General features: G+C 41.3%; 1 protein-coding gene across 1 annotated transcript in view; it reads left to right on the forward strand.

The window, feature by feature from the left end:
- The window catches only part of CACNG6 (calcium voltage-gated channel auxiliary subunit gamma 6), a 36,290-nt gene extending 30,707 nt beyond the window's left edge, over window positions 1–5,583 (forward strand). The window contains exons 2-4 of the mRNA XM_020792831.3: window positions 2,869–2,943; window positions 4,431–4,568; window positions 4,927–5,583. Coding sequence (XP_020648490.1) covers window positions 2,869–2,943; window positions 4,431–4,568; window positions 4,927–5,165 — 452 coding nt within the window. The 3' untranslated portion in view covers window positions 5,166–5,583. The remainder of the gene's footprint in view (window positions 1–2,868; window positions 2,944–4,430; window positions 4,569–4,926) is intronic.
- Window positions 5,584–13,127: the final 7,544 nt, after the last annotated feature.

A 13,127-nucleotide genomic window follows, 5' to 3' on the forward strand; every position in this document is an offset into this window, starting at 1 on the left:
CTGTTCAAGGTGCACTATTGTCTGTTTCTTATTTTATGCTGCCCAGACAGACAGGCAGACAGACAGAGGTCTGGAGCAGCCCTTGACAAAATGCCTCTTTCCTGATGTCCCCTCCCCAGACGCTGATAGCCCTCAGCAGCACATCTCCCTGGCTAATGTCTGGGCAGAGTGTCTAGAGTAGCACTGCATCAAAAGAATTGTGAGGAACTAAAATGGCTGCTTGGTGGTCTTACGACAGCAGGTTCCCAAGGGCAGTGGTCCCCAACCTTTTTCAGTCCATGCACTGGCTGGGGAAGGTGGGGGACCCCCCCGCTCATGCGCATGCATGAACAAGTGCTCTCTCTTGCATGAGCGTGCCCCCGTGCAAGTGCATGCCACTTTGCGTGCACGCACAACCACGGCAGTGTGGTGCTTGTCTGGGCATGGGTGCACTCGTGCCCATGCACAAACAGTGACGCTCGCACAGGCGTGCTGGAGCACGCACAGGTGCAAACGGGCTGTGCGGGGGTGAGTGCGTGCAGGGGGTGGAGCAGGAGGTCTGTCTCGGTGGCTCAGTCTGGCTCACGCCACGGACCAGCACCGGGCCGTGGACCGGGGGTTGGGGACCTCTGCCCAAGGGGACTAACTGTTGATACCAACCCTAACGGTTCTCTTCTCCAAACACTCTTACATCCGTGAGGATAAACTTCAGAGTCCTTCTAGTTCATTTTTCTTTTCTTTTTAATTAAGTAGGAATTTGATCTCCACCCACCCGGTTCGGTCCCTGACTATTCCTTTCCTTACCCTCAAACTCTGTGGCATGACAAGAAGCACCACCTAAAGTCTGTTCTGCTCAAGTATCAGAGCTCTGTTCTCTATCTGTAGCACATCTTCTCACACTACAAACATTTTGGGAATACTCAGTTGGGTTTCAAAATTATAAGCAAGGCTCTGTCAGATAAATTAACCACATACAGAATTCTGGCGGGAAAACATCTGATGATGTGGACACAGAGGGAGGGATTGAGAGGAGGACCAGGGAGCCAATAATCTTGAATGATGGCCTATTTAAGTACACTCATCTTTCATATAACTGTCTCATGCACATGCGCACAAACAGAGCCCAAGGCTACTTGGAATTTGTCCGGCTGCAAAGACTGCAGTAATTGCGAAATGCTTCTCTCCCTGGGGACACAATTAAAACCACTCCGCTAGGCAAGGAAGGAATTTAGAAAGGATGAGCCCTCAGGCCTGAGAAGCGAGGAACCTTGTTTTGCCCCAGCTCCCTGCTTAGACTACCAGGCTCTGGAAATTGGGTCCCTTCCAAACATTCGTGGAGTTCAGACTGGTGGGCTGACTTTAAAAAAAAAACATTGCAGCCTCTTCCAGGTTTATCAACCAAAATTCCCAGTTTCACTTAACTTTTATACCTACTAGGACATTATGTGGGCATTTAAAATACAAACTAGTAAAATACAAACTAGGGAGAGGGTGAGCAAGTTGCTAGTTCCTTGAACCACTTCACACACACTCCAAATTACCAGATGCACTACATATATGTACAACACGGACATCCAAACTATGCATCGCTAAGGCCTTTCCCAGCTAGCCAAAGAATGTAAGTGTGGTTAAAAAAAGAAGTATTAAGAAGTATTGCTATCCTTTTACTATATATTATGGGGCCTCATGACAAAACCACTTGACAAGTTTTAAGTTCTATGTAGTATATAGTATACAAAGTCAGTGATGTAGTAGAAAATTTGAACGTTCAGATGATACTTTTTATGATGAATCCTGTAATCAGCTTTCTCACCAAGAGATTAAAGGATGAAGGCTGCTAGATCCATCTGTATCAACAACTGAGGTGTTTTGTAAAGCTAGTGCCTCTTGATTACTTATTCAAGACCCATTTGCTTTCAAATGTTTTGCATGACTCCAAGCAAAGCTTGCAAAAAAAAAAAGGGTACAGATTCTGGAAAAATCCATTTCTTTCTTATTTTCTGTGAGGACTGCAGGTAAGTTTAGAAGGAATAGAATGGCCTTAGGGGTATGGTACGTAATATAATACTTCCTAGCTACCGAGCAAATCCCAGGTTTCAATCTTCTGAGCCCTGGCTCCATCGCACCACGCTGTAAAGTTAGTAATATATGAAGTTGTTTGAGATGTTAAGAGATATTTTGGAAGCGTATGCCCTGAATAGATATAGAGTTTCCTCCTCTGGGCAATGATACGGGATTTTTGGTAGGCCTGTGGAGAATTGTGGAAGAAGATAGACTGTTTATCTTTGCTTAAAGTCACACTTGTTGCTACACATCTTCTATACTGCATGTTCCCTTATCAACAGACGGCATGTGTACAATTCCAGTTCACATAATTTTTCTACTGTTTTAATAATGGAATTTCCCGCATGGAATTTTTGCAACCACAGAAGGTGTTCAGAGTTCTTAGTTAGTGACTGAATTACAGTTCCTTGGGACCGTAGTTACATTAGTCTAAATCCTGTCATTTAGAAGTGCCCATAGCAGGGTTGTGATAGCTGTGTGTTTCTCCTGGCTTTTGTTAAGATGTTGGATAATGTGTGGAACAACCTAGAGGGTGCATAAGAAAATATTAGCACCTTTAATTTTTCCACTCCTTACTTTCTCCACAGTTAAAATCGAACGAAGGGGAAACCAAATTATTTGGAAGAACACTGAAAACATATTATGCAATTTTAGAACAAAGTATCCCAATTAAAAAAATATTTGTCTTTGTCTAATTGTCATAACTTCAGCCTTTGCAACTGTTTGTCAACTGTTTCCTCAAACAGCATTTCTGCCTCACTGTGCCTCTACCTTCTGCTGTCTCTCTATTTTTAAAAAGGACATTTCTTCTTTTTTTCTTTTCAGAAGCTAACTGTTCATATTTCAAATTTTTCACCACTGGGGAGAATGCCCACATCTTCCAAAGATCTACTAAAAAAGGTAAGGATATTATTGAATTTAAAACAAAACAAAACAAAAATAGCCACATGAGCCCATTCTGCAAAATGCCAGTAATAAAATAAAGAATTCCTATTAATTTATTTCATGTCCCACAAATAGCATAGGATCTGGTTCTCACCATTATCACTACTCCATTTTATTGTCACAATAGTTCTCCTAGACAACTTAAGAGAGAGGCAGGATGTCTTTGATTGATAGTATCTTGATTTTGTAAGACCAAATACAAGCATGGCTTTTACCTACGCCTCATCCTTGCATTTTTCCCTTTTCTATTTCTTTTCTTATCTCTTAAGCTATAGCCTCCTATGATGTCCAAACCTAGAAACTATAATTTCGTATTTCAGAATAAGCCAGGATCTTAAAGCTGGTTTATGAGTTTGATTTTAACCTCAAAAAACATGCCAGTGTACAGTAATAGGACATTATGGTTAATTGAAGGGTTCTGGTAAATTGTTGAATACTAAAAAAGAAAGAGTAAGAGTATACAGATTCAAAAGTCTTTCATATCTTGGCTAGTGGTGCTGTTGAAAACTCAGTATTATTTCATTCATAAATAAGATTTTAGTAGGATCTAGCAGAATTGTAATTCTCAAACGTGCCATGAGCCTCAACTTCAATTCATTGACCTTTAATATTTTTGCAATTCAAACTGACATTACAAGTTAACTGATATTTTCTACACCTCCATGGTCTCTGTAACTGCCATGAGTAAGACACCAAATTCTGTCATTTTCATACATACTCAGTCGGTTTTGTAACTCTTTGGCTCCTGAATGAAAAATTTAAAATTCCATTTGCAATATGCAGGTATTTTACTTTAAATCTGTAGTTTGCCATAGGAATTCATCAGTTTTAAAATATGGATGTGGGTTCACACAGCAACTAATAATGGTGGATGAACTGGCTGGCATCTAACTTCATCTGTGCCTCTATGTCAGTCTGTAGGCTGTAAATAATGCACATGGCATAACAACCAATTAGAATAGAGGAGAGGAAAGCTCTGATGCCAAATTTGGCTCTTCTGGGATTCCAATTTGATCTTCTGAGATTCCCCAAATGGCCATTCTCCCCTCCCCATGACAGCTTTACTTGGTGATGATTTGATCTAGCATCCATGCTTTTTCTCCATTGAAATGCCGCTTTTAAGCATTAGTTGGCAAGAGCTTTAAGCAAAAATAAGCTGGGAACTTTTCAGTCACATCCTTTCCCCTTTCATCCCACCTGCCAGTAAAGTCTGGCCTCCAAAAAACTTCCTCAAAATTCAGTTTGTCCTTATATCCTAGTTATAATATTACACACGAGTGTGCATGTCTGTGTAATTCTGTTTTATTTCTTTCCTGGTGTGTCATGCAAGAAGTAAAAACAATAGAAGGTCTTGGGAATGCACTGTTATTATCACCTGTAAAATACTGTATTTAGGTTTATGAAACGACTGTTTTTCTCCCCTGCCTGACAACTTTGTGTAGAACTGAACATCACGGCAGCTGTTGTGTCCCTACTCAGCATTACCTTCATGGCCATGGGATCGCTCTGCATCACAATGGCTCTGAGCAAAGGGGTCGAGTTCCTTCTGAAACCAGCATCCTGTTTTTTCATTGTATCAGGTAAGGGGCCTCTGAAAAATGCCCTTCCTTTGGTTAGGGACAACTTCCAGCATCCATTTAGGTCTGCCTTCACACCATCACTTCCTGTAGCAGGACAAACATTCCTTTAACCACGCCATTCCTAGAAACTGAATTGAATATACTGGGCTCCAGCTATAGACTATTGAGTGACGCCATTCAAAGCACTTCCATGTGGTCCAGTTACCTCTAAGCAAGTGTCCATAGAAAAATGTTTCGATACTTCTTATCTGTAGTTTTAGTTCGCTTCCAGAAGTTCCAAGAAGGGGCTCTGTCCAGGGTGGGCAGAGGGGATTGGAGCCAAGTGTAACTGCCAGTACTCTTTTCTCTGTTCCTCCAGGCTTGATGGTTCTGGTATCTCTGGAGATTTTCCGACAGTCAGTACGGTGGCTTATCACTTCAGATGAAACCATCCCTCTGGAGTATGAGTACTCCTGGTCGGTGGCTTGTGCAGCAGCTGCCGGTGCTGTCCTGATCTTTGGAGGCGGCTGCTTCATCCTTTTGTCCATCCCGGGCTTACCCAAAAAGCCGTGGGAATATTGCATCAAAAGCAGAAGTGACAGCAGCAACACTTCCTAAAAATCATTTGAAAGAAAAACCAACGTCTGTTTCTCTCATTCTGCAATGAGAGACACCCCATGCACACCCCACACTCAGACAAATACCTCCACCCACCTCTAGGGGGCAGAAGGAACACACCTTCCCCCTTCTACATGTCTGCCCTCTTTCTCCATCCTCTGGACTCACTTTTTCCCGTTTTTTGTGACTTGTAAATAGAACCACTAGTGCTTGTCTTATTTTAGATGGGGGTAGGGGAGGGGAAGGGAAGGGCTGTGTGAAAAGGGCTCTCTTTGTGAATGAGGGGACAGCTGTGAAGTGAGAAATTACAAGGGGGAGGGAGGATAAAGGGCTGTATTTAAGACCTGGTTTTTATAAATGGCTATTTTTAGCTCAACTGTAGTCTTGGACTCTTAAAACACTGTGCAGTCAAGCATTACAGGCGCATCTCAGTTTCCTCCTTGGGGAAGTTGAACACTGAACAAAAATGCCATTTCTTCAGCCAGAAAATTACGCTTGTGAAAGTGCAAGTATATATTCTACAAACATGCAGTGCAGATTCTTGATTTTTCTTCTCCCTCGCAAACACCTGGTACAACTTCTGGACCTTACAGACGTGTTCCAGATCCACATATTATTGGCTTTAAAAGATTATTATTTATTTATTTAAAATATTTTTATCCCACCTTTCTATCCAAAAGGACCCAAGGCAGCTTACAACATGAAAAGGATAACATTTAATAGCTAAAAACAGTAAATACCCAGATAAAAATATGTAAACAAGTATCATATTTAAATAAAAGTAATCATAAAAACACACTGAAAAGCAACAGAGCAAAACAATCCAATTTGAAAAAAAAATCCTTTGTCTGAAGAGAAAGTTCTGGAATGTAACAATTAAAACTCTGAAATACAGGTAAATTAAACTGGATTATATCTAGAATTTAGAATACTTAGTCACACTTAACAAGAGTTTCTCACCTAAAATAGCTTATCTTAAATTACAATTGATAAAGTACCGGCAAATATACGTGGCTTTTCCCGGGTTAGAAATATGTTTGTTCCACCCACTTACTCATTCCTGTCACCGGTGCTTCATAGTTTTTCTCCCACCCAACATTTTTCACATTGTTTTTTTTTTCTCCTTCTGCCCAGTACTCACTTTCATGCGCCCAAGTTAAAAATAAAAATGAGTTGCTTTTATTTTCCCAACCCAGCTTTTTTGGGGGGAGAGAGGCTCTTCCTCTCCCTCTGCACTTGATACTTAATTTGTTTGTGGCCAACCTAAGGGAAGAGTCCCACTCAAAATCAGGTACTACGAACAGCTAATTATCAGTGGGCCCTACTGGGGCTCTGGAGAAGCCAACATTGAGGTATAACAAGCACATTTGCTTAAACCGGCAATGCGACTCGATGATATCCATGCAAAATTTCATGTCATACTGTTTCAGAGTTCTTTCAGGACAAATGAAGAGAAGAATTTATTTTGAGGTGTAACCAATCCGCCTCTGCAAGCTGAGAAATCAGTGGCGACAGCGCCTACATGTTGCATTTCTAGCTCTTAACCATTTCACAGACCTTTCAAGACAAACCCAACAGCCAGTCGACAAAAGGGGGTCTCGGAGAACTGATTCCCAGATATGAGTAACCCAGTTTTTCCCTTTATTTAAGTAGGGAATCAGAAGCATACTGTACATGCAAGTGTTCTTATGTCATTGCCATTTCAGACACCTTTTGGGACAAACCAATTAAAAAAGTTGTGGCTCTGAGGGACCTGATTATGAGATAATATCTATCACATTATTTATGTGGGGAAACCAGTACAGTGGGGTCTTGACTTGAGAACTTAATCCGTATTGGAAGGCGGTTCTCAAGTCAAAAAGTCTGTAAGTCAAGTCTCCATTGACCTACAGTGCATTGAAAACCGATTAATCCTGTAACAGGCCGTTTTTGTTCCATTTTGGTAAGTCAAGCCGTCTGTAAGTCAAGGGTCCACTGTATCATCGGTTCCAAATTTCATATTTTTGTCTCTCCAGGATCTTTCATTTGTCCTGTGAAATGTATCTGGTTGTGTGCTGATCACATCCCTCTCTTTCTTCCTACCCACAAGGCATTTGCCTTTTGTTGGTTATGACAGTGATAATCAATGACAAAATCCAAATTGTTTAGTGGGTGCCCCACCCCACCGTGAAAGGCATGGTTTATCCTTCTCTTTCACTGTTCGAAGAGAATGGAGTGCTGTAGTGATTCCAGTGTTCATTTTGGAGGTCAGAGTTTCCTGGTTAGAAGCTTTCCATTCAAAACAATTATATTTGTCAAGGTACAAAAACAAACATTTAAAGAGAATTTCAATATGTTCTTTTGGAGAGAAGAGGGGGTGTTTTTTTTAGGAGGGAGACTCCCCAGTCAGAAACTTTTAATTAGGTGCAAAACAACACAGGGAAAAACTCCAGATGAGAACCTATAGTAGCAAATTCACTTTCAACTCTGAAAAAAAAACACTATGATTTTCTTAGGGGAGAAAATCTTGTTTGTGAATACTAATAAGCCCCACGTTTCTTTGTGAACATCTGGGACTAATTGGCAGAAAGAGTAATTGAACGTTGTCTATCTAGGAGAGCCTTCTTGCCATTTCAGAGATTTTTGAGAAAACAAATATTTTATTTATAAGACTTGGCAAAATCTATCCATTGCAGGGAGGGGATGTTAAAGATGAAAATTATTTATTTTAAAAGTTCTTACCATGGAATTATTTCCAAATATGAAGTACTAGCTCTGACTTGCATGTTCTAAAACTGCACAGAGTTTAATTTTTTCAGTTCTAGCAAAGATTATGTGAGGGGTTGTAGGTCAATCTGTCTTGAAGCACTACCTTATCTTGAAGCTCCCGTGCTCATGAGGTTATGTAACTACAGTCCTATTACCCATTAGAATACCATATCAAAGTAGTCTTTAAAAAATAATTAACATTCAGCCCGAAGCATAAAAATTTGTCCTACCTGCTCACTTAACTGAAGCTTCATTGAATTCATCTATAGTTTAAATTTTATATTTCTTTTTGTCTTCTTTGAAATCTGAGTATTTCCTTGGAGGATACTCTGCCCTATTGGTTCAGGAGTATTCATGTAGCCAATTAAAACTGTGGACGAAGAACAGCAGCGATTGCCTTAATTCCCCATAGCAATTGCCTTAATCCTTTTCAAGTTTAGGTTTCTTTCAGGGGACCAGGAGGCAGGTGACCTCAGTGGCCTTACCCCTAGATCCTTATCCACTAACACAGTGGTCTCCAACCTTGGGCCTCCAGATGTTCTTGGACTTCAACTCCCAGAAATCCTGGACAGCCAAGGTGGTGGTGAAGGCTTCTGGGAGTGGTAGTCCAAGAACATCTGGAGGCCCAAGGTTGGGGACCACTGCACTAACATGCACCTTAGTCCTCATTTACATCTGGCTGTCATGTCTCTGCTGGAGGAATCTTCCTTAGGCATGGATCCAGTGACAAATGGCGCAGAGGAACAAGCAGCTGCTGATTACTTCATACTCCTGGAGAGGTTGTGGAATCAAGAGAGGAGAGCCCTCTTTCTGTGGAGAACTGATGCTGACGGGCCTGCAGCTACAGTAAGTCTTGGGCGGATTACAGGCCAACCCAGGTACAAGAGGCTCCATTGAAGGCTGAGAAAATTACTGGGAACATTGTCTCCTGATACAAAGCATGCTGACATTCATGCCTGGCATCTTGAAATTCCTGCTTGCTTTGCCTCTTTGTGAATAACTCCAACTGTACTTCTGTGTTCTTGTCTTGTCAGTTCGTTACTCAGTTGATCTCCAGGCAACCTGGCCTGGACGCTACTTCAACTATGCTCCTGGCTATTCCCTGTTTGAACTGACACTTCCACAAGACTGCACTTAATGGCATAACTTGGCTTGTACTTTGATCATCCTTCTGCCTGCAACACTGAAGTCTTGGTTCTGTCTCATCCATGTACTAACCTGGTCTGTACTCTCCTATTGGTCCCCCATAAAAGGCTGACCCCACTCCCCCACCAATATGGTGGATTTACTGCTTCTCCTTCCCTCTCTCCTTGGCCTAAATCCAGTTGATGGCCCCAACTAGAGCAAACCCACTAAATCAGTGGGACCTTATCTTGTGCAGCTTCCTTTGATTGTAAGGCTTACCAACTGGATTTGGGCCATTGCTTGTCTACACACATTCTCCACTGAGGCACAGTGACAGGGCACGAGAGTAGGTAATTGGGGCAAGGAGAAACCGCAGTAGCGGTCTGGTGGTCTGCAGTTGATCCCTCTTGAGTTATTGGCAGCTGCCAGATTGTGCTAGTCCTAACTTCAGGCCAGGCCAGCAATTTCCAAACTTTTCCTATGAACATCTCAGAAATGTCAGGGAGTGTCAATAAACTATTTAAGAAATATATATTTGTTCTACAAATCAAAGGACATTCATAAATCATATTTTAATAACATTTACTTCTTCAGTTCCACCAACCACCATAAAAATGGCACAGTATTATGAAAATCAGATGCCCTAGGCTAGGTGACTGCCTCTGATGTGGCTTATAACTGATAAATTTTTAAAGGAAAAAATAACTAGACCGCACATCACCGTATTATGAAATTCACTGGCTCTAGGCCTTTTTAGCCTGTTCAATAACCCAGTCTTAATCTCTGTCATCAGGAAAAAAAATTAATGAAGTGGAGTGCCAACAACAGATATTCTGAACTGTTCTGTGGATCTTTGAACAGAGATCATGAATCACAGTTTGAGACTCTCAGCTCTAAGTGTTACTGTAAGAGTAACGCTTACCACCTGTGTTTCAAATAAGCATCCTCTAATGAACAGGTGATTACTTCAAAGTGCATGTAATCCACTCTATTTGCTATTAATTGTTATGGAGATTAGCAACTGTGTTAATAATTCTTAATTTCAGCAAGGTTTGTAGCTGGGTCAGTCATAACATGAAACCAATGATGAAGAACGTGTAGTACTCTAAATGTTATCGGCTGCAACTCTCATAACCCCTAGCTGGCACAGCAAAAATAAAATAAAATAAAGGACAATGGGAGTTGCAGTTCAATAACTTCTTAGAACAGTGGTTCCCAGCCTTGGGTAACCCAGGTGTTCTTGGACTGCAGTTCCCAGAAGCCTTTGCCACTAGCTGTGCTGGACAGGGTTTCTGGACGTTGCAGTCCAAGAACATTGGAGTTACCCAAGATTGGGAACCAGTGTCTTATACACATTCCTGTTCATGCATTTGACAGAGTAAGGTGACTGCCTCAGGCAGCATGTGCTGGGGGGACAGTAATGACAACCTCCTGGCTGTTTCTTCTGCATTCCAAAGGTGTGTCAAATTCTCTTGGGTCTCCTAACTACTCGGATGCCTCTGGTATATCAAAGTATACTCCTATCACCAATGTGAAATAAGAGGAAATTACTAATCAAGCCAGGTTCTGTATATGGAATGAGGAAAGAGTGTCATCTTATTTATTTATTTATTTATTTATTTATTTATTTATTTATTTATTTATTTATTTATTTATTTATTTATTTAATTTAATTTATACCCCGCCTATCTGGCCCACCGGACCACTCTAGGCGGCTTCCAAATATAAAATCAAATAATAAAACATAGACAAATACATAATAATCAAACAAGAACAGCAGTAAAAATAAAAAGGAAAAGTAAGAAAAAAATCAAGAGTTGGCTGGAGGGAAGGCCTGAATAAACAGCCATGTTTTTAATTGGGTTTTAAAGGTGCCCAGCGTGGGGGCCGCGCGAATCGCCGGAAGGAGATTGTTCCAGAGGCGAGGAGCCACCGCCGAGAAGGCCCGGTTTCGTGTCTTCTCCTTCCGGGCCTCTCGCGGCGTCAGGCTCCTCAGCCTCACCTCCTGACTCGCGCGGGTGATCCGGGTAGACCTTGGTGGGAGGAGGCGTTCCGCCAAATATTGAGGCAGCAGAAAGGTACTGGCCAGCCTTAAGTTTTAGCAGCCCTTCTCTTATCTGCCAGGGCTTTAAATGTTCATATATTTTGGGAATATCTCTCCAAACTGAAGCATTGATATAAGTCAGCCACCAAAGAACCATCATTGGTCTATCTGTTCTACTTTTCACCGAGTCAAATTTCTCCAAGAAATAGAATGGGGATTAATTTTTTCTCTCTCTAACCTCCCCACCCCCCCTTTTTTTGATGCACAGAAAGACTTTGTGCCCTCACAATTCACATGTTGCTTTGTACTGACAGAAAGACACGACTGTCACGTTTTAGCATCAGTGAGACAGGTGATGAGCAGAACATAGTTCTAAGGTCAAGAAATCAAGTCTTTGAGAGAGAAGCAACTTTCTTTAGATAAAAGAGGTTGGAGAATCAGCAAGAGAAGGAGCTAGCATGAAACCGTCCTCTGGCTGTTAGCAAAAGAGGGCATGGATTTACCACTAGGCCTACACCATGCAGAATGTGGAATGGTAAGATTTTTGTTTCTGAGAACAATAAAAAGCAAGCTCTGACAGTACTGTATCTAGTTCTCATGGAATTTACTAAGACAAGAGAAAAACAGCTTATCCTGTCCATGGTGTTGGAAAGATACCCAAAAAGCTATGGACGATTACAGGTGCTATGGGCCAAATGTTCATACACAATACCTTTTCCTCACAGTTCCAAATTCCAGAAGGCTTCTAGCTTCTTTCTACTACTTATTTGTCTCTCCTTTTGCTTCTTGGCTTCTGTCCCAGCCTTTCTTCTAACCTATGTTCATCCTGGTGCCCTCTCTAATAATACTGTCATTTTAAAAATATTCTGTTGGAATGTATTTACACAAAATTCATCAGTGGTGTTTTCAACTCATTATCGTGCATGTAGAGGAAAAACCCTCATCTGTGACTGAAATGAAGGCTATCCTCTGGCGTATGGCAATGATTTACAAACTTTTATTCTTTTTTCGGATCCCTAAGGCCCTTTGGATGGTTTCCTTGATAACGTTAGTTATGAAGGGCACCTTGTTCCTCATTTTCCCAGTCTACCCATAACAATGTACACCTACTAGTCTTTGCCATTCACAAAATGGTGAGGGGCCTGTGAGATCTGTGTGTATCTACTGAAAGTATGGCCATATCTGTCTGACAAGATCAATTCTTCGCCAACCTTGAAATCAGTTGTGTGATTTTAGCTCTGTTTTGCAGAATAACATTACTGAAAGGGAAATAATTAGAGCATAAGGCATTTTGTTTTCCCTGTTAAGAAAGTCCTGTTCTATATTCTTTCGGGGAATTCAAAATGGCGGCCTTCTTTGTCACTCACTGCCAGATGCCGTTCCAATGGGCCATAAGTTGCATGTGTTCAGAAAACCACACCCTTCTACAAAGGGGGCAGGTTGCATGTATCTCCTCTCCAGCAATATACTCTGTTTCAGAGATCTAGTATTAAATGTGCCTTTAAAGAAAGGTCAGTGATTGAAGCAGGTAGATTTGTCACACTGGGCCAATCCAAGTAACCGTAGTTTTCAACCTGGAAAAATATTTCAAAGTTAAAATCCCTTATTTTTCTTTTTAAGGGTGTCTTACAAGCTCCACCCATTCAAAAATGTTTTATTTGAAGTGAAACTCGTAGGTTTGAAAAGGTATCCCAGACCAGGATTTTTGTTTCTTGGTTTATGGGTGAAGTACAATCAAAGATTAATAGTCATATTCAAGTGAAAGTGCTGAAAAATCAATGATGTTAATTGCAGAAACAACACTAGGGCAGTCATTTATCCTTACATTACTGGATAAATTTCACATATATTTGATCAAGGCCCTTGGCAGGGGTACCATCACCCTGTGGCTTATAAACTGATCTGAAAGTACAGGAGGTTTGCAAACCATTGTCTAAAACAGGGCTGGACAATCTTCTCCGTATGGTATCAATCAGATTGCAGCTCTCCTCAGCCCTAGTCAGCATATCCAGCAATGTGGGGTTTCCTGAGCATCACAAATTCCA

Source organism: Pogona vitticeps, chromosome 6, assembly GCF_051106095.1.
Source record: "Pogona vitticeps strain Pit_001003342236 chromosome 6, PviZW2.1, whole genome shotgun sequence".
NCBI lineage: Eukaryota > Metazoa > Chordata > Lepidosauria > Squamata > Agamidae > Pogona > Pogona vitticeps.